The following is a 27,890-nucleotide window of genomic DNA, read 5'->3' on the forward strand; positions in this document are numbered from 1 at the left end:
TGCACGCTAGTCCACATAACCTGGGTGACTGGTTGTCAGGATCTTGACGGTAACCGCCTCTCCAGCTGTTTGATTTAATTTACGACTAAACGAGAACCCTCCAAGGCCAAAAACTAGTACAGAGATGTGAAGTTGATGAGTGAACATAATTATTATAATGAGGTTAATGTTCCAGAAAAAAAATACTGGAAGCAATTTTATTTTTAATGATCATTGTGTAAATTGTGTGTGTAAAACGAGTTGGTGATGTAATGACGGGCTGGTGTGGGTGACAGATTTTTTTTTGCCCCACTCCATGGAAGCAACGCAGCGTCCGTTGTTAGTAAAATGGCGGTGATAAGTGAAAGTGAAAATTAAAATGTTTTGTTTGTTTGATAACAATGATGCGTTCAAAGTTCAAACCTGTATGGTTATGGTTACATTAGAATCCTGCTCTAGCTATATTTTTACATTGTTAATAAAGCAGCTAAGTCGGAGGAGAAAATAAAACATGTACTACAATAGAGAATTGGTGTGTGTGTGGGTGTTTCGCAAGGTGGTTGATGTAAGGAACATTATATTCGATTGGCAGTCATTTAGTATTTAGGTCCTTTTATGCTTGCTTGTGTATTTTCGTTTTACTCGTCAACATGTCAATTGTATCGGATAGTGTATTGCAACTTTGCCGGTTGTGCGCGTCTTACCAAGCTATTAAAATGGAAATTTTTGGAAGAGAAGGCAGAGAAAGAAACCTCGTCGAGAAGATTGAAGTTTGTCTACCATTCAAGGTACTGTTTTACTTATAGTAGGCCTATTTTGTAAGTTGTAGATTTAAATTGTACTCTCCGTGTTCCGTTGCGTCCTTCCATCCGTCCGTCTGTCAAGTCGAGCGATTGACAATCATCCGCACGTGCGTCAAATACTTTTTCATTTTAATGCTGCCAACATACCAAACATTTTAAATATTGTGAAAATTGATCTTGTATAGAGACATTATTGTGACGATCATGGAAGTTAAGGACCTAATAAATAAATTTTTTTTGCTCTGATATTCATTAAAATATAACATACCAGAAAATTATAAGGCTGTCAGCCTAATGTCGAGTGCAGGGAAGGTGATGGGAAAACCAATAGTGAGGTATATGGCAGGAAAAATAGGATAGCTGGAAGAATGGATGAACGAGAGACAACACGGCTTTAGGAAGGGTTTCTCCTGTGAGACACAGATGGCTGTAGGACTTGGTGGAGGCAGTGGATGAGGGCAAACAGGTAGAAGGAATCTTTATTGATTTCGAGAAGGTTTTCGATAGGATGCCAAAAAAGGTGACGGAGAAGGTTGATAGTCTGATAGATGACAGTAGGGTGCTGAATTGGACAAGGGACTTCCTGAGGGATAGGAAACAGCGGGTGAAGGCAGGAATGGAATGATCAGAAGAGAAGGACATGACATCAGGGGTACCACAGGCGAGTGTTATGGGGCCCCTGCTGTTCCTAATCATGGTGAACGATGTTGGATAGGAATTGGATAGCAAACTGAGACCGTTCGCTGATGACTGCTTGATCTAAGACACTGTGGGGGAAGCGGCACACTTGCAGGAAGATTTGAAGCTGGAAGTTTGGTCGAAGACAAATGGATTGGGGATAAATATCAACAAAATGAAGGTGGTCAGATTCACAAGGAGAAGAAAGGTGGCTAAGCTAATATATAGTTGGAAGGGGCAAGAGATTCATGAGGTAGAGGAATACAAGTACCTGGGAGTAACCCTACAGAGTGACCCAGGTTGGGGAAAGCATGTGCAGCAGGTGGTAGAGAAGGGGAGGAGAGGGCTGGGGCTGATTGCTAGGACACTGAAGGGGACAGGACAGAGCGTAAAGGAGAAGGCATATTCAGTGTTGGTGAAGCCAATGCTTGAATATGCAGCGATCTGGGACCCATACCTAGGGATAGGTATAAATTAAGGAACTAGAAAGGGTGCAACGTAGAGTGGCTAGATGGGCGATGGGTTTGTGGAGGAGGGAAGGGGCGAATGGTCAGGCGCATAGGCCATCAGCGATGAAGGAGCTGGGTTGGGACACACTATACAGGAGGAGGAAAGTAGAGAGATGGGTGAAGGGTGAAGTTTTTGGGGGTGACAAGGGGTGAGGGGGGCTGGGGGACTGGTTGAACAAAGGGGTGTATAGAGGGAGGAGGGATCATGGGTGGAAGATTCAGAGAGAGAGAGAGAGAGAGAGAGGAGAAGAACGGAAAGAGGAAGGCAAGTATTCCTGGTGAGGACGGAGAGGGAGTGGAATGGGATTGAGGGAAAGATACTGAGTGTGAGAAGAGGAAAGGACTTGAAGAAGAGGTATCAGAATTTTTCGTAGAAAAGGGGGGGGGGGGGGGAGAGACTCCTTGTGACTGGGTGGAAACCCAATCGAATGTGTATCATTCAATCAATTTTCATTTGTTAAAAATATGTTCAATTCTACGTTGATAACATTTAATGGAAGCTGCTAGACAAATAAATATACTTAAAAACCTTATAAGACAATGAGGATTGCCAGCAATAGGTATCTTGCTAACATTTTTTTGGAGGATATTTCATCTGTCTGTTGGTCGAAAGTTAAAGCTTAATATGGTTTTGACAGGCGGATAGAATTATCAAGGCCATCTGATTGACTGCAGGTACGTGATGGACAGACGGATGAGATGGATGATTGAGTCCAGCTTAATTAATTACACTTTTATGTATCAGTTTATGTTTGTATCAGATAGGTATCAAACTTTAAAAATGTGTTCAAACATAGGCAGCTTAACAGCTAAACAAGCTTCAAAACTTTTTAAGGTAATAAAGTTTGCCGGCATTACCTTGCGAACATTTTGGAGGTTATATTTTAATCTATCCATCTGTCAAAACTTAAAGCTTGACACAAGTTTTTGATGGACAGCTGCTGGAAACTTTGAGCCTTCTGGTTTGGCTTGAGGTCATGTGACTGTTGGATGGATAGCTTTAGGTGATTAAGTAATTGTAATTATGGATGGAAATTTTTCATCATTCATTTGTAGAGTTTGTGGTCTTAACTAAAACAGAAATAAAATTTTGTAAGGATTGTTTTTGGTTGTTGCTAATGTTTAATTGGCCTAGAAAAGTACATTTATAATTTAATTTTTTGTCATTTTTAAACTTTCACATTAGTGTTACACACTGTCTTGGAGCCCATTTGTGTGAAGTTATGACAGCAGGTAAAAAATTTAATGCAATTCAATGAGAATTATTTATAAATTAAATGAAAAATTAATTAAAATGGTTTATGAAATGAATAAAATAGATTATACATGTCTGACTGAACTGAGGTTTGCTATTTCTCAGCAGGGGCACTTAAAAATTAAGAAATAAAAATCCGAAAGTGCATTTTATTTACTTCCTGACAGATTTTATACTCACTTCATTAAATGGCGTTGCAACATTTCAAGGAGTTCATGTTAACTAACAATTAAAATGCTAGAAATTTGTGTGAACTGCCAGTTAAGTTAGGTTAGCTACATTTTAATTACTGTATAAATGTATGAAATATGTATTCATTACATATTAAATACATTTTATTAACATGCCAACACCTTGTATTTAATCTTTAATATGGCAGAAATCATATAGCTAATGAACATGCAATTGGAAAATGATTGATTGTTTCACTTGTGATTGGGCTTCCGCCCGTTAGCAAGTAGCCCCCCCCCCCCCCCCCCCCCCTCTTTTTCCCAATTTCTGAAGCCTCTTCCTCAAGTCCTTTCCTCTTCTCACACCCAGTATCTTTCCCTCAATCCCATTCCACTCCCTCCCCGCCCTCACCAGGAGTACTTGCCCACCTCTTTCCGTTCTTCTCCACACTCTGAATCTTCCACCCATGATCCCTCCTCCTTCTATACACTCCTTCGTTCACCCTGTCTCCCAGTTTCCCTGAGCCCCCCTCGCCACTCATCACCAAAAAAAAACTTCCCCACTCTTTCTGCTTTCCTCCTGTGTCCCAACCCAGCGCCTTCGTCATCACCGATGGCCTGTGTGTCTCACCCTTCGCCCCTTCCCTCCTCCACGAACCCATCGTCCATCTAGCCGCTCTACCTTGCACCCTTTCCAGTTCCTTCATTTCTATCCCTAGGTATGGGTCCCAGATTCCTGCTGCACTGGCCTCACCAACGTTGAATACGCCTTCTCCTTTACGACGCTCCGTCCTGCCTCCTTCAGTGTCCTAGCAATCAGCCCCAGCCCCCTCCTCCCCTTCTCTACCACCGGCTGCACCTGCTTTCCCCAACCCAGGTCACTCTGTGGGGCTTAGGTAGTGAAATAATGTATGTACTAATAGCCTTGCAGTTTTACATAGTGATTAAAAAAAGTTGAGAATTAAAAAAAATAAAGGAATTTTCAGGTTTTGGCCTTTATTTTTTTTCTTGGATGCTCACCTGTCACATTTCAAAATTTCCCTTCCATTTCTATCCTCTCCCTCAAAAAGTAAAGCAGTAGGATGAGTCATTCTAAAAACGTAAGCAAGCGGAAGAGAGTTAGCACGGTCCAACCTCCAAACAGTCAGGGCCAATTACAAAAACTAACAGGGCTAGCCGGCCAATTTGTGTCTTGCATTATCTTTGTAGTAGGTATCAATAACTAACTTTTTAACCTGATTTTTAGTTATTTTTGTACGTGATGGTTTGGTTTATTTAATGTTATTGCATTCATTAAATACATTTTGCATGACGTGTTAGTGCGGAAAAATAGGACAAGTCATTTTATACTTAAATAAAATAATGCAATGACAACAAATTATGCACACATGTAAGCTGAAGCCACCATTGGTTCTTTCGCAAATGTACAGTTACTGTCTATATTATTTTTTTTATCGATTGTAACAAATATTTATTCACAGAATGGAGTTGTGGGTTGAAAATTCTTTTATTTTAAACATACTTTGAAATGTATGTTTATTGTTTAGGTTGAGACAGCTTGTTGTATAGCTTGCTTGCCAGGTAAGAAGGTTTTTTATTTCAAAGATAAGTTTACAAAAGGCATGTGTAATTGTTTTGTAGCCTGGCGTGAGCCTTGGTGGACTGTGGCTGATTCCTTTGTGATCAAGCTGTGTAAATAATCTTAAAGTACTGAAATTACACATGATAATAATAATTCTATATAATTTCCATTATTCAACTTTTGACATATATTAGCAATATTATATAGTAAATGTTGGTAGATATGTATGGTACATCTGAGAAGAGTTTCTCTTATTTTAAATAGAAATAGTAGCCTCGTTGAGTGATATCTTAAATTAAAAAAATATCTAGATGTGAATTAAAATTTTATGAATTTATTCCATCTGGGCGGTTGGTTACAGCTAGGATAATTTCTGTGCAGATACGCGAGGACGATGCCTTGCCCAAGTCGCTGTGCTACCGCTGCATGTACCTGCTGGAGAACTTCCACGACTTCAGGACGAACTGCGTGAACTCGGTGCGGCTCCTGGAGAGCTGCGTCAGCGACCCCGAGGGACGCAACGTGGTGCGTACCGCGGCCGCCTGTGGCACGCTCCCTCAGAGTTGCCACGACTTCCTCCGTGTGGCTCGCTTCTACCTTTGCACCCTGACACGGAGCCCACTTTCATCTTGGAGGCCCTGATGCGTAGCCCATTTGGAAAAAAATATGTATACTATTAATTGGTTAAAATACTTTTCCTTTACCTAATTTATTACAGCCTCCTATCAGCCTGTTTACACATTTCTCAGTGTGTAAAAAAAAAAGCAGGCAAAACTTAAAAGTACTTGAAATGTAACTTTATTTTTAAATAAACTAGCTTCCAGTATAGTTTCTGGTGCTCCATTCCAGCTACATTCACGGATGGTGTGCAACAGTAAAGGCACTATAGAAATGTGGGAATCGACTATCAGTACTTGTGGACGTGGTTGAAATGGTACAGACTAATGATAGTGTTCATATCGTCTTCGATTTTTTAGGAAGGGGAAAGTGAGCAGAACTATTAGTTGCAAAAAGTTTTAATTTAGAAAAACATACATATTTGCAGTGATTCCGCACAAAGTATAATATGACCATACCATAGACATCAAATTGATTGGTTTCAAAAACTTAGCTATGTTCAGTTATGGCTTAGTGACAAAAACTTGTGACTGTACTGTGTTTCAGACACACTATAGCCACTTGTTTAAAATTATAATAATTACTGCAAATCTGTAATACTTGGCAGTACTGTTCATCTGTGTTTTTTTTTTAAAATTTTTTTACTAAGCCTGCAGTTCTTGTGTTCTTTCCAACTCAGTAACTGCTAACAGTTAACTGTGTCCAGTCTCTGGCTGGTCTGCCAGTAAACTGCCATCGTCTTCCTTTTATAATACATCCATTCACGGCCACCGTTATTTCCTGGCATGCTTCAATATTCTTAGCTCATTTGTGGTCTAATGTTTAGATAGTAAACAACACAGATTATTTTAATATTATTATTTTATAAAACATACACCGCTGCTCTGTGCCATGAAAGATGTAGTGGGCAAGAGCACAGACTTTAACCAAGATGAGACATGAACCAGAGACACTGCAGTGTCGAGCCTGGAAGGTTAAGAGTGGTGCATGTCTGAGGAGTCAGGTTTGAAGGGTGGTGAGTGTCTCGGGAGCCAGCACTGAGGGTGGTGAGTGTCTCAGGAGCCAGCACTGAGGGTGGTGAGTGTCTCTGGAGCCAGCACTGAGGGTGGTGAGTGTCTCGGGAGCCAGCACTGAGGGTGGTGAGTGTCTCGGGAGCCACCACTGAGGGTGGTGAGTGTCTCTGGAGCCAGCACTGAGGGTGGTGAGTGTCTCGGGAGCCACCACTGAGGGTGGTGAGTGTCTCGGAAGTCAGCACTGAGGGTGGTGAGTGTCTCGGGAGCCAGCACTGAGGGTGGTGAGTGTCTCGGGAGCCAGCACTGAGGGTGGTGAGTGTCTCGGGAGCCAGCACTGAGGGTGGTGAGTGTCTCTGGAGCCAGCACTGAGGGTGGTGAGTGTCTCGGGAGCCAGCACTGAGGGTGGTGAGTGTCTCGGGAGCCACCACTGAGGGTGGTGAGTGTCTCTGGAGCCAGCACTGAGGGTGGTGAGTGTCTCGGGAGCCACCACTGAGGGTGGTGAGTGTCTCGGGAGCCAGCACTGAGGGTGGTGAGTGTCTCGGAAGTCAGCACTGAGGGTGGTGAGTGTCTCGGGAGCCAGCACTGAGGTTGGTGAGTGTCTCGGGAGCCAGCACTGAGGGTGGTGAGTGTCTCGGGAGCCAGCACTGAGGGTGGTGAGTGTCTCGGGAGCCAGCACTGAGGGTGGTGAGTGTCTCGGGAGCCAGCACTGAGGGTGGTGAGTGTCTCGGGAGCCAGCACTGAGGGTGGTGAGTGTCTCGGGAGCCAGCACTGAGGGTGGTGAGTGTCTCGGAAGCCAGCACTGAGGGTGGTGAGTGTCTCGGGAGCCAGCACTGAGGGTGGTGAGTGTCTCGGGAGCCAGCACTGAGGGTGGTGAGTGTCTCGGGAGCCAGCACTGAGGGTGGTGAGTGTCTCGGAAGCCAGCACTGAGGGTGGTGAGTGTCTCGGGAGCCAGCACTGAGGGTGGTGAGTGTCTCGGGAGCCAGCACTGAGGGTGGTGAGTGTCTCGGGAGCCAGCACTGAGGGTGGTGAGTGTCTCGGAAGCCAGCACTGAGGGTGGTGAGTGTCTCGGGAGCCAGCACTGAGGGTGGTGAGTGTCTCGGGAGCCAGCACTGAGGGTGGTGAGTGTCTCGGGAGCCAGCACTGAGGGTGGTGAGTGTCTCAGGAGCCAGCACTGAGGGTGGTGAGTGTCTCTGGAGCCAGCACTGAGGGTGGTGAGTGTCTCGGGAGCCAGCACTGAGGGTGGTGAGTGTCTCGGGAGCCAGCACTGAGGGTGGTGAGTGTCTCGGGAGCCAGCACTGAGGGTGGTGAGTGTCTCTGGAGCCAGCACTGAGGGTGGTGAGTGTCTCGGAAGCCAGCACTGAGGGTGGTGAGTGTCTCGGGAGCCAGCACTGAGGGTGGTGAGTGTCTCGGGAGCCAGCACTGAGGGTGGTGAGTGTCTCGGAAGCCAGCACTGAGGGTGGTGAGTGTCTCGGGAGCCAGCACTGAGGGTGGTGAGTGTCTCGGAAGTCAGCACTGAGGGTGGTGAGTGTCTCGGGAGCCAGCACTGAGGGTGGTGAGTGTCTCGGGAGCCAGCACTGAGGGTGGTGAGTGTCTCAGGAACCAGCACTGAGGGTGGTGAGTGTCTCGGGAGCCAGCACTGAGGGTGGTGAGTGTCTCAGGAGCCAGCACTGAGGGTGGTGAGTGTCTCAGGAGCCAGCACTGAGGGTGGTGAGTGTCTCGGAAGTCAGCACTGAGGGTGGTGAGTGTCTCGGGAGCCAGCACTGAGGGTGGTGAGTGTCTCGGGAGCCAGCACTGAGGGTGGTGAGTGTCTCGGAAGTCAGCACTGAGGGTGGTGAGTGTCTCGGGAGCCAGCACTGAGGGTGGTGAGTGTCTCGGGAGCCAGCACTGAGGGTGGTGAGTGTCTCAGGAGCCAGCACTGAGGGTGGTGAGTGTCTCGGGAGCCAGCACTGAGGGTGGTGAGTGTCTCGGAAGCCAGCACTGAGGGTGGTGAGTGTCTCGGGAGCCAGCACTGAGGGTGGTGAGTGTCTCGGGAGCCAGCACTGAGGGTGGTGAGTGTCTCGGGAGCCAGCACTGAGGGTGGTGAGTGTCTCGGAAGTCAGCACTGAGGGTGGTGAGTGTCTCGGGAGCCAGCACTGAGGGTGGTGAGTGTCTCGGGAGCCAGCACTGAGGGTGGTGAGTGTCTCGGGAGCCAGCACTGAGGGTGGTGAGTGTCTCAGGAGCCAGCACTGAGGGTGGTGAGTGTCTCGGGAGCCAGCACTGAGGGTGGTGAGTGTCTCAGGAGCCAGCACTGAGGGTGGTGAGTGTCTCAGGAGCCAGCACTGAGGGTGGTGAGTGTCTCGGAAGTCAGCACTGAGGGTGGTGAGTGTCTCGGGAGCCAGCACTGAGGGTGGTGAGTGTCTCGGGAGCCAGCACTGAGGGTGGTGAGTGTCTCGGAAGTCAGCACTGAGGGTGGTGAGTGTCTCGGGAGCCAGCACTGAGGGTGGTGAGTGTCTCGGGAGCCAGCACTGAGGGTGGTGAGTGTCTCAGGAGCCAGCACTGAGGGTGGTGAGTGTCTCGGGAGCCAGCACTGAGGGTGGTGAGTGTCTCGGAAGCCAGCACTGAGGGTGGTGAGTGTCTCGGGAGCCAGCACTGAGGGTGGTGAGTGTCTCGGGAGCCAGCACTGAGGGTGGTGAGTGTCTCGGGAGCCAGCACTGAGGGTGGTGAGTGTCTCAGGAGCCAGCACTGAGGGTGGTGAGTGTCTCGGGAGCCAGCACTGAGGGTGGTGAGTGTCTCAGGAGCCAGCACTGAGGGTGGTGAGTGTCTCAGGAGCCAGCACTGAGGGTGGTGAGTGTCTCGGAAGTCAGCACTGAGGGTGGTGAGTGTCTCGGGAGCCAGCACTGAGGGTGGTGAGTGTCTCGGGAGCCAGCACTGAGGGTGGTGAGTGTCTCGGAAGTCAGCACTGAGGGTGGTGAGTGTCTCGGGAGCCAGCACTGAGGGTGGTGAGTGTCTCGGGAGCCAGCACTGAGGGTGGTGAGTGTCTCAGGAGCCAGCACTGAGGGTGGTGAGTGTCTCGGGAGCCAGCACTGAGGGTGGTGAGTGTCTCGGAAGTCAGCACTGAGGGTGGTGAGTGTCTCGGGAGCCAGCACTGAGGGTGGTGAGTGTCTCGGGAGCCAGCACTGAGGGTGGTGAGTGTCTCAGGAGCCAGCACTGAGGGTGGTGAGTGTCTCTGGAGCCAGCACTGAGGGTGGTGAGTGTCTCGGGAGCCAGCACTGAGGGTGGTGAGTGTCTCGGAAGTCAGCACTGAGGGTGGTGAGTGTCTCGGGAGCCAGCACTGAGGGTGGTGAGTGTCTCGGGAGCCAGCACTGAGGGTGGTGAGTGTCTCGGGAGCCAGCACTGAGGGTGGTGAGTGTCTCGGGAGCCAGCACTGAGGGTGGTGAGTGTCTCGGAAGTTTGCACTGAGGGTGGTGAGTGTCTCGGGAGCCAGCACTGAGGGTGGTGAGTGTCTCGGGAGCCAGCACTGAGGGTGGTGAGTGTCTCGGGAGCCAGCACTGAGGGTGGTGAGTGTCTCGGGAGCCAGCACTGAGGGTGGTGAGTGTCTGAGGAGCCAGCACTGAGGGTGGTGAGTGTCTCAGGAGCCAGCACTGAGGGTGGTGAGTGTCTCGGGAGCCAGCACTGAGGGTGGTGAGTGTCTCGGGAGCCAGCACTGAGGGTGGTGAGTGTCTCTGGAGCCAGCACTGAGGGTGGTGAGTGTCTCGGGAGCCAGCACTGAGGGTGGTGAGTGTCTCGGGAGCCAGCACTGAGGGTGGTGAGTGTCTCGGGAGCCAGCACTGAGGGTGGTGAGTGTCTCGGGAGCCAGCACTGAGGGTGGTGCATGTCTCAGGAGCCGGCGCTGAGGCTGGAGTTCGAGCAGCTTAAGAGCCAGCTGCACCAGATGGACTTGCAGCGCGAGAAGGAGCGACTTGACGGGGATGACTTCATGCCCCACCTTGAGCCCCAGGTGAGAAACAGCATCCGAAACATATATTTTGCCTTTTTATTATCAATGGTTTACCATTATTTTAACATGTATAAAAATATAATTTTTCTTAAATGCTATCACATTGGATATTTGAACCTTTGAACCCTGAGTAAAAATGCACACACTTATATTGAAATATACAGCTGCATATTCTTTTGTAAATAAGGATTTATTGTTTTAACAATTATTACAGATTAGCAATACATTCACACAGCATACGCGCGTATATCGTGTAGGCCAGTACGCTGTGATTTCGCAGAACCTAACGGCTTCAGCAGGGCAAACAGCTAGCTACTCCAGCTAGAACTCTTAATATCAGTGCCACAAATCACGTGGGTGTCCGTTTTAACTGTGCGAAACTGTACTTTGTTTGTGGTTGAGATTAACCCTCTTCAATTTAATTTTATTCTAGCTTGATTCGAACATCTATTTTACTGTCAGTTTGAACAGCGCATGTTTGCGGCGGATGGAAGCAGTCACTGAGCTGAAGTATTTGAGGCTAAATGATCGGTTGCTGTCGGAGGTCGCGGAGGGGTGTCAGCGGTGTGTGTTGTGGGTCGAGGTAACGCCCGCTTGCGACCGCTCCTGGAGCCGCCGCTCGTCGAGCGAGGGCAACCACCCCAGTCCCGGCTGCTCCCCGCCCCGGCTCGAGCGGAACGAGGAGGCCGTTTCGGAGCCGCCGTGCGACCAGGTGCGTGCGGGCGTGCGTGTGTGAGACTGTGTGCGCTGCTCGCCAGGGCGTCCTGGCCAACCGGTGTGTTGCTTGCAGGGCGCGGAGCAGGGGGACTCCGACTCCAACTCCTGGGACACCTCCCGCGTCCAGACCAGGCGGTGAGTTCCCACGCTTGGACCTCATACTTTCTCGTTTCTTTTATTCTTTTCAATGAACGACCAGGACAGCTTTGAGCTCTAGGTCTTAAGTTATTATTATTATATAAACTGTATTAAAACATTTGTAATTATGCTCGGTGATCCGTGATAAAGTCGAGGTGGTGGAAACCACGGCATGCAAGATGTCAAGGCAGAACAACACAACATAGTCTGGACCTAAGTTTTTTTTTTCTCCCAATATTGGTGAGAAAAAATAATTTAAAACCTTTTAGGACTAAATCTCTGCCAAATAAATTTACTATCCCTTATTTCAAAAATCATGAATCCCTGGAAAACCAAATAAACATTTGTGTGATCTTTTGTAGCAAAGCAGCCAGTGTGGATGGTTGTAACATTGGCTTACGATCCTCTATCCAAACTCCAGTAACATAATCTATGTAACCTTACATCATAGTTTTTACATGCGATAGAGTAGATTTGTAGGTGTGTTCTTCGTTCCCCCTGAATTTAATACAACTGGAATTGTAAGGTGGACTGAAATATACAGATGACAGCTTTTGATATGACAACCTTGGTTCTGTGGATGCGAAGTAGACTAACGACAGTTAACCTGATCTTGTAATGCTACGCGGAGTTAATGGCTATAGAAAATAAAGAGTGCTCGTTTCCACTGATCGTTTGATTAGTATCACAACCATTTTGTGATGTAGTGTCACATAAATGTAGAGTGAATTTAGGGAAACATTTTAAATGCTTAAGGCTAAATTATTGTGTTTAATAATCATACCATTGTAAATTTTCAAGTAGAAATAATTGTTAGCACTATTATGGAAACAGATGAAATCTGGTAAGATTCATTGAGTTAAGATGGTCCTCTTCATTTAATAAAAAATTTGGACTGAAGTTATTTCAATACTATGTTGGCAAGTGAAGTTAAGCATACAAACGTGAAAAGTGAAAATTAAAATAAAATGCTTATTTACTTATTTGTTTTTGCATGTGACTACTCAATATTTTTTATGTTTTCATAGGTTCTAATACTTGGGGATAAACGTATATTCGAGTTTGACATACTTTGAAATAAATATGTTAATGGATATAATAATTATGCATTAAGCCAGGGATGCCACTAAGAATGGTTATAAAATCCTGTATTAGACCATAAAAAATCCTGTAAAATCCTGTATGAAGAAATTTCTGTAAACAGGTTTTTCATTCGCGCCAACATTTTTTTTTTACAGCTGCGACACAGGAGAAAACAAAGTATAATAAGCATATTTCTTCAAAAATCAGCTTTTCCTTCGTTCCATTGCATAAACCTACTTTAAAATAATAATAATGAATGTAGATAAAAAAAACTGATAAGTTTACATGTAAAGAGTTAAGGTCCTCACAAAAATCACTTTAAAAATATACACACAGACACAAATAAAATTTGCCCACATGAGCTCTGCATCTACAATTTTGTACTCCGGTTTGCTGATGAAAGATGTGAGAAAGTACTTTGTTCAGCAGCCCTCTGATTTCTCTGTTGTATCTGTGTGCTTTCGTGACGCCTAAGATCTTTCAGACCACCCTTTTGAATGTTAAGTCCGACCTACACAATAAACACACTGCAGTAAAGTCAGTGTTACCGGGTTTCAGCCACTTTAATTCTACTTCCCACTCACGTTTATATCGTTTATACGGCGTTCAATCTGTAGATAACTTGCGTTTTCTTTCCATTTCTTTCAATTATAATCTCCACAAAGATGCAAGCCGAATTTTTTGTACGTAACAATTACTTTAAAATTAACAATAAACTGTAAAAACACCGTCACAGATATCACTTCGCACTAATATTACTGGGCGTGTTCCGTTACACGCACGAACGCACCATCACGCAGAAGAGAGAAACAGAACACGGTGTCTAAAAAGAACTGTCATAGATATTACGGTGCACTGTATACTTTCATCCGTGAAATAAAAAACAGAAATAAAAGGTAGAGCGTGAATTGTTATCATCTTAGAAAAACTGAAACGACGTAGCAAAGTGAAGTGTCTCTTGATGACATGTTATCTATGAAGTGGAGCGGGAGCAGTAAGTAAATATTTATGTTTGTGCGTTCGTCAATTAAAATATCCGTGATTCGAAGTGCTTATCCGTTAATCCGGTGTAAATCCAAAATATCCATGAAAACGGATAAGATCCGTAAAAACGGCAACCCTACATTAAGCATTAAACATATTACTTTCGATGTTTGCAATGCAGCCAGATTTATTATGAGAATTTGTTTCTGAACTGGGGCGAGAGGTGAAGGCTAGTAACTTGGTGCACCTACAATGAACAGTAACATATAAATTTTCCTCTTTTAGATTAGAGGAGCTTGTGTTAGAACATGCAGTGAGCTAGTCATGAGTGGTACTGCGATGTGGAGGCAGAAGTGATTGGTTGTGTTGCGCAGGAGGCTGAATCACTCGCCGATGCACGACTGCAAGCTGTGCGGCCAGACGTTCGTGTCGTGGAGCCAGCTGAACGTGCACAAGAGGAGTCACACCCGGGACCTGGACGACGCTCCGGAGAGCGGGCCCTTCTCCTGCGACCTGTGCTGCAAGTCGTACGCGCTGCCCAAGCACCTGTGGACGCACGTGAGCACGGCCCACCGGGGGGACCCCGCCGTCACCTGCCCCCTGTGCCGGCGCGTGTGCATGAACCGCGCGCGCCTCGAGGAGCACCGGTGCTCGCACCGGGACGAGGGGGCGGAGCCCCGCCGGCACATGCAGGCCATGCTGAACACCCTGCTGAGTCGGCGCTCCTCCTCCCAGCAGTGCGCCGAGGTGAGCCTCCTGAAGCAGACCCTGCTCCGGTCGCGCTGGGACTCTGCGGAGGGCAGCTCGCAGGGACCGGACCTGCCGTCCGGGAAGCGGCCGGCCGAGGCCGCGAGCGACGCCCATTCCGGCAGCCGCAGGAAGAACTCCTGTCCGAGGAAAATATCTCGAGAGCGAGCTGTAAGCACGTGCGAAGACGCGGCAGAGGCCGTGGAACAGTTTGTGTGCGATGTGTGTTCGGTGGTGTTCGAGACAGCGCAACTTCTGGCAGACCACAAAGTAGTTCACAAAATTGCTGAAGAGACAGCCCCCGTTGTTACCGTCAAAGAAAGGCCTTTCACCTGCCTGCTGTGTGAAAAAAGCTTCACGCTGCGTCAGTCTCTGAGTAGGCACCTCCTGTCTTGCCATGGCATAGATCCCCAGGATGTGATGAGTACGTTAAAGAAAACACCTGAAGCCAAAAAATATAGTTTTCCTAACACAGATGACTCTGCTGCTTTTGACGTAGCCATGTTGATGAAACGGGAATCCACGGAGGAACAGTCAAACAAGAACTTCTTCTCGTGCGAGGTGTGCATACGGGAGTTCAACGACCGCTCCAGTCTGTGGCTGCACATGCTGTACGCACACAAGGACCAAGCGATGTATGCCTGCGGTGTCTGCCTGAAGGTGTGTGCCAACAACGACCAGCTGATGGTGCACTGGAAGGAGCACATCAACGTGTGTGAGCAGCGGCGGTACATCTGCCAGATCTGCGGTCGCCAGCACGACACGCGCAAGAAGTTGGTCATCCACGCCGGCTTGCACTGCCTCGACGACGGCAGGGGCGGCTGCTACGACCCGGAGGCCATCGTGTTGCAGAACCACGCGTTCTACAACCCGGAACAAAAAGGGAAAGATGCCGAAGGAAGCTTGGACACGAACAGCCTCGAGAGCAAGTCGGAAGGCGCGGTGGGCTTGGACACAGCGAGCGACAGCTTCACCTGCGAAGTGTGCTGCAAGACGTTCCTGTCGGAGGAGAAGCTGGTGAAGCACAAGAAGAACTCCCACAAGGAGGAGACGTCCATCAGCCTGTACAGGGGCACGTACCAGCTGTTCTTCGTGTGCGAGCTGTGCGGGTCGTCCCACCACAGTAAGTCGGAGCGGTGGCGGCATGTCTACAAGTGTCACGGGGGCGAGGCGATGCTGCGCTGCGATCGGGGGTCGTGCGAGAAGGTGTTCACGACGCGAGCCTTGCGGCACGAGCACTGCGCCAGCCACCACCAGCTGCAGGGTGACACGCCGAACACCTGCGAGGTGTGCGGCAAGCTGTGGAGCTCCCGCGTCGACTTCTGGAAGCACATGATGGGCGTGCACTCGGACCTGGTGCCCTTGACGTGCGGGGTGTGTCTGAAGATCCTCTGCGACGTGGCGGAGCTGAAGCTCCACGTCAGGAGGAAGCACTGGCCACTTGTCGGAGACTACTGCTGCGACATCTGTGGGCGAGCGTATTCCAACCAGTCCAAGATGTCGAGGCATCGCAAAGTTCACGAAGAGTTGGCTGCAAGTAAAGGTCATTCAGAGTATAGTTCTTCAGCTGTAAAGAAACAATTAAAGGTGAATGTTAAAAGCGAGAGCAAACCATATTTGCCCTCCCTGTGCTGCGACGCCTGCCCTGAACAGCAATTTGGCAGTATTTCTCAGCTCGCAGAGCATCGCCGAAATGCTCATTCCTTGTACCCTTGTGACATCTGCACCAAGTTTTACGGGCGTACGACACATCTTCTCAACCACGTAAGGAGAAAACATAAAGATGAACCACAACTGATGTGTCCCCTCTGTTCGAAACTGTGCAGTAGCAGCGTGGCCATCTCGTCCCATATAGCGAAGAATCACACCCCCAGAGACGATCAAGTTAAGGCGAAGAAGCTTCCGGCATTCAAGGCGGTGAAAGGTACGTACGGGCAGAAATGCTCTTACTGCTCAAAGACGTTCTGGAAGCGCTCAGTTTACCGCAAGCACATAAGAAGCTGTCGCAACAAGACGGTGGCGGATGTATCGTCCGTTCAGACCTGTGAGCTATGCGATGTCTCGTGCTCTTCGAAGACGGAGCTGGTGCAGCACATTCGTGCACGGCACTTGGGTCACCCTAACTTCACCTGCAGTTTCGGAGAGTGCTCGCGCGTTCTACGCTCCCTCGTGGACCTGGAGATGCACTTGAAGATGCACACCATGGACGTGGGTACGGCCACTTGCGACTTGTGCGGGGAGGTGTACGACAGCAAGCCCAAGATCTGGAAGCACCTGTACAGCTGCCACCGGCTGAAGGACTTGGAGGGGCTGTGCGGTATCTGCCTCAGGGCACTGCCCAGCGTCGACGAGCTGAAGGCACACCTGGACGCGGCACACCCGGGAGCCCGCGACAAGCCCAACACCTGCAGGCTGTGTGCCAGGACCTACACCGGTGCCTACAAGGTTCTGCTCCACGTCGCCAAGTGCCACGCTTCCTACTCGGTGTGCAAGATCTGCTTGGAAATGTTTGCAGACCCCTCGGAGATGGCAGTGCACGAGGGGACCCACGCGGAGACCCCGGAGGGCGAGGCTAGCGACGAGCACGAGGAACCGGACACCGCGGAGCCCGTGCCCGAAGAGACCTCCACGGAGCGCATTCCGGAGAAGAGGCAGTCGGTGGAATCGGGGGAAGCTGGGATCCTGGGGAAAAGACCAAAACGGTCGTACGGCTGCGATCTGTGCACTCGGGTGTTCCAGTCGCCGTCCGCGTTGTCCGAGCACAAGAAGCAGTTCCACTTGTCGACGGCCAGCGACTACAAACCTTACCACTGCAGCACGTGCAGCAAGCACTTCTCCAACAAGACAAACTACTGGAAGCACATCAACTCCCCCTCGCACGCCAGCATGCGCAAGATGGCGGCAGGCACTCCGAGCCAAGGGGAGGTGTTCGCCCAGGAGGATAGCAGAACCTCGTACGTTGGAAGCGAAGGCTTCGACTCGAGTCGCAGCCTGCAGGAAGAAGAGAGCTTGGACCAGGAAGAAGCGCACGGCGCCGCTAGGCGGAGGTCCGACACGCGCAAGGTGTACGCTGCAGACGCGACGGTCGCCGGGCCGTACTTCTGCTGTCTGTGCGGCAAGAAGTGGCCCGGCCGTAAGCACCTGTGGCAGCACCTGATTCGCAACCACCGGAACGAGGCTGCCGTCACGTGCGGAGTCTGCCTCACGGTGTGCTCCGACTACCAGGACCTGTCGCGCCACCTGTCCATCCAGCACCCGGGCAACTTCCTGGGCGACGGGAACAACTTCACCTGCAGGACGTGTGGCCGTTACCACAACGCGCGCTGCAAGCTGCTTCAGCATGTGCTGATCCACATCGTGCTGGGTCCGGGTCCCGAGAAGCAGCCCCCGTCGCTCACGGAGCTCATGGAGGCCCAGGGGGCCAGAGGAGAGGACCAGGCTTCACCGCGCGAGCAGTTTCAGGAAGCTGGTGACTCTGAGCCAGAGAGCGCAGGCTTTTTGTCTGCTTACATCGAGTTAACGTGCCAGCAGTGTGACAGTGCATCATTTGACTCGTTGGAGGACCTTCTGAAGCACCAGGAAACCTGCCAGGGGGCCGCGGGGTCGGAGAAGAAACAGGAGTCTCTGGTGGAGGAGACCGCGGACTCCTCGCAGAGCAGCAGTGACGACAGCGACAGCAGCTCGTCCGGCTCCAGCTCCGACAGTTACATCGCCGAGAATGGTGTTGGGGATGGCGATGAGGATGTTTTACCAGAGTGTGTGGACTACGAAGTGTTTGGTGATGAAGTGAAGCTCGGTCAGAAAGTGCGACCGAACACTCCAAGCATAATAAATACCCCTCAGAGCGTCGTCGATGAGAGTGCGAGTCCTGCGATGGGTGATGTCGACTTGATGGATGGATCTTATTTCGAAGAAGAAAGCTTGGAGAACATGAGCTACGACTCTAAAGGGTGTATCCGGGTGGCCTTTCGTGTAGGAGAGGAAGACCTTTCGTCGGAGAAGTTAAAACAGGCGAAAAGTGGCTGTGATGTCGTACGAGACGAAACGAGCGTCTGTGCGGTGGGCTCTGCTGCAGGCGGGTGCGGAAGTGGCCAAGTTGACCGTTGTGCGGACGCTGTGAGCAACGGTCTTCCCGAGGACGCAGGCAGTCCGGTCGAAGCTGCGGACGGTGGAGGGACGTGTGTGGTAGATGAGGTGGGTGTCGCTGGTGACTTGTTGAGTGACAGTCTGAACTCGCTAGGCATGCTGAATGCCGTGGAATCCGTGGACATGTGACGTGCCAGTTGCAACTGTGGGCCGCCTGTGTCTGGCGAGTAGCAGGACGCAGCTCTCACGGAAGGCCAAAGAATTTGGCAGAACGATTGCTGGTTTTCGGTGCTTTTCTCTTTATTGCGGCATTTGTAGCAGGAGTATAAAATATTTTTTATACTTTGTTAGTGATCCAAACCCTTCTCTCTTACGTTTTCTTTATTATTGTGTAAATATATTTTGTATATTTGTATGTTCCAGATTAGTTAATTCTTTAGCTTGGATCTTAAATTACTGTCTTTATTTTGAATCATGCATTTCCTGTTTTGCAAAATAATTAGTTACTATTTATTTGTTTCGTGTGATCACAATTTTTGGAGTAAGACTCAAGCTTAGATATACACATTACCTATTTACAAGTTGATCCAAGAGAACAGTAGTAATAATGTAAAGTTAACGTATTTCAATCTCCATCTAAAATTCTCCAAGTGACAAACAATCTTGAAGTGCAGGCAGATTTCAGAGTTCTTGGTTTTTATATGAAGGAACAGAATCAGCTACACTGTCTTTGTACATTTTAGCTCCACTTTTTATATCTGGCTGTAACGGATATTGTGTTCTGCCTTGGCGAGGGATTTGAAGATTGTTCTTGGCATCCTCAGTTGTTTGATGAAAAGCCACTTTATCCAGATAATTAACTGACTGCATAGCAGTTAAAAATTTCTTAAATATGTTGGCCAATGAATGAAGGCAGAAAATTTAAAGGATTAAATTAATCCTGGCCAGGTCAATAAAATATAAATAATTCATTAGTGAACCTGGAAAAATTTCAACTTTTTATTTCATTTTAATAATCTGTGAAAATGTGCTTCATATTTTTTTTCCTCGCAAATATGAATTTGGGCTGAGGTACGCATCCCGCGCCCAACTCGCCCGTCTGGCCAGACCGGTTGTTACCTGCACGTCTCTTTTCAGGGCAGGCAGTCCAGCATATTCAACTTCTTTATTGGTGTATATTTTAAGTACCGTGTTTTATCGCATAATCGTCGCACTTTTTGTACTAAAATCAAGATTGAAAAGTAGAGATGCGATTTTTATGCGAGAAATGCATTTTTGTTGAGTTGAAAGTAATTAATATAAACAAAAACATATTCCTGGAAAGTACGTTTAATCAAAAAGTAGAGTATACGAAAGCACGCCAAACCGTTTAAATTTAATAATTCATGTAACAAAAACACATTTCCTTCAACTTTAAATAGAAAAATGACAGTGACCCAAACTATCGTCATAGCACACAGTAACCATGAAAGATTGCAGACTATTAAATGTAGTTTACTCTGCACTAGACGGTGCATGCAATCTGCGAGCTATCGACATTGGTATTCGACCACATGCACGCACTCTATACGGACATCAACGTAACCAAACATGAATGATGCCAACTAGCACTGGCTACTTTTTTATGAGCGGTACACAGCGGTAACGAAGACGAACAAAGGTTACATTTTAAAATGTCTTACAAAGAAATTTTACACATCGGACAACTTTGTATTTCTATAAATTAAATAAGTAAGAAGTAATATCCAAACAAATTATAGATTTAAACTTTAAAATAAATTGTTTAACATTGTAAAATAAGTTTATAGGCACCATTTTGCATGGAAAAAAATAACGTACTTCTTATTGAGAAAATGGCAGGACTAAAACACTTGACCATATTGGATGGAAAATCATATTTTAGTGGTACAGCTTGAACGAGTTTATTTTTTGGGTACATCGTAAACGAGATTGCTGTAATTCTAATTACTGTTTTTCCCATTATAACTGCCAAACTGCCTAACAGCAACTTGGAAACTGACTGCTGTTTCTTAATGTTTTTATCCTGTCTTGTTTAATACCTACAAGAAGTACTTGGATTAACAGTGGGACCAAAAACATCATGCTACTTACATGCAAGTATTTTTTTTCTTTCCAAATTTTGATGCCCTAAAGTACTGGTGCAATGATATTGCAATAAAACATGGTAAGTATCTTTTTGTAATTATATGTTTATTTTTTCAATCAGCTGTACAAGTTTGCCAATTAGTTCCTGTATTTTTACAGTTAAGTATATTAAGCATCTATGATCTTTGTCCACCCTCAAGGCAAAAGCTGGTGAACTGAAATGGAAAATGATAATTAAGAATTAATGTAACCTAGTAAAATCAAAATGCATGTTCTCTCTCTTGGGGCTCATCCAATAAATTAGAAACTAAATCTCGTACAGTTTAATTAAAATATCATTAAACATAGTGTTATTTTGGTTCTTGTAGAAGGTAGTACAGTAACTTAAAAAAATAAACTTTGTTTTAGTTTTTACCAATTGGTTTTGTACGTTATTGGTGTTTATATTCAAATGACAACAGCAATAAAAGTATAACATTTTTATAGTGTAAACATTTTACTATTGCTGTGTATGTGATATGGAATTGTTAAAAATAGTTTGTTTTTTTAAAATTTGATTGTAAGTTTCCTTTCAGTAATAACGAACGTGTTGTGGCTATTGCGGTGGGGCTGGGAGGTGCAATTCTTATCTTTGTTTTATTAGCAATGTGACTGGCTGTTCATTAAGTTCAAACTGCCGGTTAATGTGATATGCGTTAAGTTATCTGTGAATTTTTGTTAAGTGTTGTGCAGATACAAGATGGGTGCAGCGTTCATGTTCTGCTATGAGCACGTTTCATCACGACTATTGACATCTTGGGCAGATGGGTTCTAATTTTGAGTAACGTTCTGATGGAGTGGCTGCAGAGTATTTGTACAGTTAATTATTATATGGCAAAAAAAAAAAAAATTAATTTGGTTATGCGGATTATGCATTTGAGATTGTTCTGTGCAGTGGTCTACCAACAAAATATTAAAATATTATTTTGATTTTCATCACATTCTGGCATCCGTATTACAGAAGACTGCTTTAATACCACACCTAAGTGTTTGCATTTTGTGCGTGTACAACACTGAAAATTATGAGTGATGTGATTGGCAGACATAGCAATGCACGTTGAGTTCATCACTGGACATTCATATTCTGACCAGGGTTGGTTAATTTAAACCACAATTGTTTAGTCAAGTGGTTTTTATAAAAAAACAAATTTTTTTTAAAGTAATGTATTTGTAAAAAGATAGACTATCCTAATTTTCTTTAACGAAAAGTCCTAATTACACTCTTATAACAAAAGTTAAGTCATTAATGTTTCTTATGATTTAAAGTAACAAAAAATATATATACTAATCAAGATCTTATCAGTTAGATTATCTGAATAAGTTATAAATCATACCCAGCTAAATACTGCTGTGAAATTTAAAAAATATATATTGAATAGTTAATGCTTGTTCTGTGGGAAATCACCAACTGAGGTGTAAATACCCATTCTGTGAGAAACATCCATTCTATGGTGAAGTCTCCAGTCAGATGTGCAGATTTGCTGGATATCAGTTCTTTTATGTTATAACTTTCCTGGTTCAACATGAGTGGTAGAAAGCTGGATGATGTATGGTTTTAATTTGAGCACACTGAGAACCCAAACAACTATTGTAATTAAAAAAAAACCCGGTTCAAACAAAAAAAAATTGTTTTCCCAACCCTGATTCGGATATAGTAGGGCAGTGATGTATTTTAACTTTTAAACATTATGCTTCCCTGTCACTCGTAATTGAGAAAGTATAATACAGGTGATGCAAATTAGTAATCCCTTAATGAAATTGATGGTTCTTATTACTCTTGAATTTAGTGTGTCCATTGTCCTGATGTTTGAAGTAGCGAGAAGCGCACATCTATATGCTGGAGTTGTAAAATAAGCTGCATCTGTATTTTTAGTTTTTGAAGTTGTTCATTTCAGATTTTCTTGTTGCCTTGCCAAGTTTTTTTTTTAATAGTAATAATACTAATTCATGTTTGTCTGATTGTCTCTACTTGATATTGTGCCAATGTAAGATGAAAAGTTTTGTTTACTTCTTTCAAAAAGAATGTCCAGTGGCAGTACTGTAAACACTTTTTGCTGACTTTTGAAATAAAATCACTGCCAGCGGTTTTATATTTGTGTCCTGAATCTTGTGTTAGCGGTGGTCAGGAGTGTTATTTTATGAGTTGGAAGCTTTGTTTCGGGATTCAACTACACAATCAAACGTTTATCAGAGATGGACAAGCGAGACTATTGATAAAATTAACAATAAATTATAATTCTACATGAAAGTTTCTAATGCATGAATTTATTCTGTATACAGTTTAAATTGAAGTTTTTTTTATATTAAAAAAAGCTGTGCCCATCTCTTGTGTTTATTTTGCATGTTAGCAAATAACAATGTTGGTTTCATCTTGTATAACATAGCCTGGATGAATTACACTGTAGTGTAATACGTCAACTTCATACATTCCAAATTAATACCTTAAACACAAAAATGTTAAAATGTTTGGGTTGTAGGCTGGATATTTCTTCTCCAGGATGAAACAAATATTTGCAAACCATGAGATTATTTTGTTCTGTGTGTGAAAAATGTTCCTTGAAGTTAATAGTATACAGTTTTTTTTTTTAGGGAAAAAAACTGTTAAGTCATTAGAAAAGGTAGCAGCATGTTACACTTATCTACAAAGGCTGAAAACTAGTGTGTGTGTGTTGTCTAAAGTATTAATGCTGTCTGGTTAAAATGGTGTAGTGTAAGAAAATTGCTATCATCCCACCTCTGTAAAAATTTATAGTTATTGGATTATTTGGATTTGTATTTAAGGCATAATTTTTTGTGAAGCATTACTTATGCATTTATTCTCACACTTTCTTGGACACTTAATGCTTCTTGCTAGTTTATCTAGTTAACACAGTATTTAATTGACTGTAATGCGTGATCCAACTGATATAAACCTATACGTCAAAAAAACATGTCATCATGCTGTTTTAAAAATATTCAGATTTGTTTTTTAAGTTTCATTTTTCAAATTCAGATTCTGTACATCTCAAACTCCGACCCATATTAAACATATATTTTAAAAATTTCACTGACGTATGGTTCTAAAAGTATTATGTATATATCATCTCCAATGGTGTGATTTCACTATGAGACTCCATTGAATGTATGAATATATGTACAGACTGAATGTATGGTTTAGTGTAAAATGTGTTGGTGGGCATGTGAGAAAAGTTATCTGTAAAGCTAGCTTTTTTTCTCAGCATTATATAGGATTTTAAGTGAAACTTTTGCTCTCTCTTATGACTTGTGTTTTTGGTCACAGGCTACATCCATGTGACTGTAATTATGTACGATTTGTAAATGCAGGTTTGAATGTTGCAGTGGCTTTATTCATAGTGTGTAGTGCGGAGTTTCTGTAGAAATGTTTTATTAATTTACATGATTTCGCTTAATTCAGACTAAAATTACTCCATGAATTATTTCCCCTCTGTGTTTGATTTTAAATTATGTGCGGTACTCTCAGTTTTTTTATGAATAGCACACTCTTAATTCAATAACTTGCAAACCCTCAAAATATTCTTTACCTCCACGAAATCATTTTAAGTAACAGATGTTTTACTTTTAGTGTATTGTCATTTGATATCTATCCACTATTATTTCATTTACTATCCAAGAGTGAAAGATGAGATTCCTGTTAAAAACTGAAGTCCCTCTTTAGTTTTTTTTTTTTTTAATTCCAGTGAATTATTGCATGGAGATTAAAGATGATATAATGTACTATGTTTTGCTGCTAAGCATGTTTAGTTGAACTATAACAACTCGTAGTGTGTGATGATGTAGAGTATCTAGTCTGAGTAATTCCTTTCCGTAGGATGAGTATCTTAAACAATCACAACCAACCACATATGGTGTTTAACAGTGTATGTATGTGAAACGGTAAATCATTTGTAACGAATGTTTGAGAGTTTGATCATCTCGGTTGCACGACTCGGGGAAGGGATACCAGCCTTGTGTTCATGTCAGATGGGGCCTTTACACCTTTGGGTTCGGAACTTAATGGTTTTGCTGTTGTAATCATCAGTACGCACTACAAACGTAACACTTAAAAGATTTGAAAATGGTTGACAAAGTAGGTAGTGTACGGGTCAGTTGGCAGTGTTCTCATTAATCCACCTCAGATTGATTCAGAATTCTTGTGTGTACGCACATGTGTCCAGGATAGCCGAATGCCGATTTTGTTATTGTATTCTTAATTTCATGGGACAGAACATTTATTTAAATACATTAAAACTTACTAAGATTTTAAAAAGTATAAAACACAAAAATTTGCATACTTTATATGTAGAGCGGAGTCCCGCTAATCCAAACTACCTGAGGAAGAGATCTGTTCGGATTACCACATTTTTGAATTGGCAGAATAATTGTAACAGTGCAACAGCATAAAGAATTTAGCTATCACATAACACAGTGTATAACATTTTACTTGCACAAAATCACTCAACATGCTAAGGTAAAAACAATAAGTAACACCATTAATAAATGGTAAATAAAATTGGCCAATTTCGGTACATGAAATTTCCAAATTTATCCTTTGTAAATATATGCATACTTAGAGGAACATACAAATACAATTTCCAGAATTTTATTTTGATTATTTTATAAGAGCACCAATTATAGAAAATGACTGTTCTAAATTCAAATCTAAACAAAATTATGGAGCTAAATCTACATAAATACATTGTAATATGTCTTCTCATATCTTTAATAAATATTTCCTGGCCTGAACTATAAAATCACTCAAATACAAAGTGTAAATAATATGTTAATTCCAAATTACTTTTCACATTTGTTCAGATGTTTTCTGGTAAACAAAGTTTTTTCCCACAAGTTAGAGGTACATATCAAAATACTTTGTTATTGAAATTTGTTCTCTGTTCCTTATCGTGACCTAGAGTAGTCTTCAGAAATGGCATCACATCAACTCTTGGAAATAAGTAATTGCAAAAGTAAAAAGAAGCCTAATTTAATCTTTTTTTCCTTTCTTTTTGCAAATTTTGTGCTTAACTTTTTTTCATTGGCCCTAATAGTAAGTTCTAAAATTAAAATAAAATAGTTTACTGAATTATTGTTAACCCTAATTTAATTTTAATTGAAAGGACTCCACTATTTATATAAAATATATTTTAAAAACTTAAGCTCACTAAAATATATATTTACAGATGATCATTTAGTATAATTTTAATCAATGTCTCAAGTTGTCTTGCATTATAAGAAGTCACCTCATATGAAAAGGTCATTGTAGATTTCAGGTCACTTCTACCTATTGCTCATCACACTTGCTGTGTATCTGTTTTTTCTTCATCTAGCTCACCAATGTAAGCACTCGGTTCCTGCTGATGGAGCGTGTGTCAATTCCAACATTTACTATTGAATAAATCTATCTTCTGTCTGCCTGAATAGTGACTTATTTTCGACAACCTTGTAGCTAAGACTAAAGCATTCATTTCAGTTTCTCTGAATCAAAATAGCCAAGATTTCTTGACTTAACTTGTGAACCCAGCTGTGTGAAGTTTCCGACTGTTCAAGCAAGTAGTAAGTTTGATATAAAAATCCAATTCAGGCTAAGGTAGTCTAAAACTACCTGTGTACGGAATCATTTTAGCATCATTGTGGTTAATTATGAAAGAAGCAAATGTGCTTGGCATGCAGACGTGATGCAGTTTAATAAATCGGGGGCGACTGAAATGCTGCCCCTTGAAAGGTCGGCCCTTCAGGATTTTTCTGGCAATGGTTTGTTTGTACAGTGACTGGAAGGGCAGCCCATCCAATTTCTGAAAACATGTTTCTTTAAGTGTTTAAATAATCCTGAAAACTTGCCCCTTGGAAGGGCGGCCCATCAGGACTTTTCTGACAGTAGTGTTTTTGAAAGGTTGTCTGAATTGTTGCCCCTTGGATGGGCAGCCCTTCAGGATTTTTCTGACAGTGGTTAGTTTTTAAAGCGACTGGAAGGGTAGCCCTTCCAGTATCTTAAAATGTGTCTATTTTCGTAATTTTATAATCCTGAATTGTTGCCCCTTGGAAGGGCAGCCCATCAGGATATCTTTAACAGTGGTGTTTTTGAAAGGTAGTCTGAATTGTTGCCCCTTGGAAGTGCAGCCCTTCAGGATTTTTCTGACTGGTTAGTTTAGGTTAGGTCACGGTTAGTTTAGGTTAGGTCACTTTACAAACTAACTACTGTAAGAAAAATCCTGAAGGGCTACCCATCCAAGGGGCAATAATTCAGACAACCTTTCAAAAACACTACTGTCAGAAAAATCCTGAAGAGCTACCCATCCAAGGGGCAATAATTCAGACAACCTTTCAAAAACACTACTGTCAGAAAAATCCTGAAGGGCTGCCCTTCCAAGGGGCAGCATTTCATTTGGAATGTCGATAATTCATTTCTAATCCCTCTGTAGCAGTGTGCTGTTACTTGACGTCGTAATGCTCGGATCAAGTGAGGGCACACCCTTCTATTGCTCACCCAAAAATCATCATTGATGGCATACAGTTTTGTAATGTAAACAATCTTGAAATTCAAACAACATTCGTGTTGGTTGCATGTAAGAGTATTAAATCCCGTGCAAATAAAATTTGTGTTCATGCTGCGAGGTGTCTGAACAGTTGTATTACGAGAATAATTCTACAAAAATAATTTATCGGTGGAAGAAATGATAACCCATTCCTCTACATTTTTCATGCAATGAAGTAACTTCAGAATTTACAGGGAAAAGTTAGTTGTGTAACAGTCAATGCCAGGAAACAAAACTATGCTGGATAATTCATCTAAAAAAGAGGAGCAAGTTAAGTTGTTAAGTTTTTTCCAATCCCAGTCATACTTATGCTAATTATTTTAATTTCCATCTGTTTGGAGTATAAGTTAAATGCATTGAAACTTATTTCCATTTTGTCTTGAGCTTTGCCAAATTAGATTTTTTAATTTAATAATTACATTAAGAAAGGTGTTTATGTTGATGGTAGTTATAGGTGCCACTTCAAGTAACATTCTTTTAGAATTCCCGTTGCGCAAAGCATTACCACGTTCTTTAATTATATTTTTCAACAGCTTTTGCTGAACAGGGAAACAAGGTTAGCTTCTTCGTAAAATAGCAATTATTGACTAACACTTCAGTATTGAAAATGTTTCCTTAATGATGTTAATTATGTATAGTTGCTTAGGTGAGTCAGTTACTGATGAGTGTAAGTATGTGTATATATTTGTGAAAGTTGAACTTGTATTTACTTCAACTGTATGTATATAATCATTTTTATATTGGAAAATAAAATTAATTTGCATAACAAACAACAATTGCTGACTTTTTATTAGTACAATATGCATTGTCCCAGGCTATAGCAGTATAATCTGTGGCCTCTCAATTAAAAATATAATAATAAAGAATTACCTACAAA

The 27,890-nt window shown here is 44.0% G+C and overlaps 1 protein-coding gene across 1 annotated transcript; it reads left to right on the forward strand.

Moving 5' to 3' along the window:
• The first annotated feature begins 15 nt into the window (after window positions 1-15).
• Window positions 16-27,789, forward strand: LOC134536222 (zinc finger protein 91-like). Its single transcript, XM_063375890.1, has 6 exons — window positions 16-767; window positions 5,358-5,501; window positions 10,467-10,583; window positions 11,167-11,295; window positions 11,374-11,435; window positions 13,880-27,789. The coding sequence occupies exons 1-6, from the start codon at window positions 630-632 to the stop codon at window positions 18,525-18,527; spliced, it is 5,238 nt and encodes a 1,745-aa protein (XP_063231960.1). The 5' UTR covers window positions 16-629; the 3' UTR covers window positions 18,528-27,789.
• The last annotated feature ends 101 nt before the right edge of the window (window positions 27,790-27,890 follow it).

The sequence above is a fragment of the Bacillus rossius genome, chromosome 10 (assembly GCF_032445375.1).
Source record: "Bacillus rossius redtenbacheri isolate Brsri chromosome 10, Brsri_v3, whole genome shotgun sequence".
NCBI lineage: Eukaryota > Metazoa > Arthropoda > Insecta > Phasmatodea > Bacillidae > Bacillus > Bacillus rossius.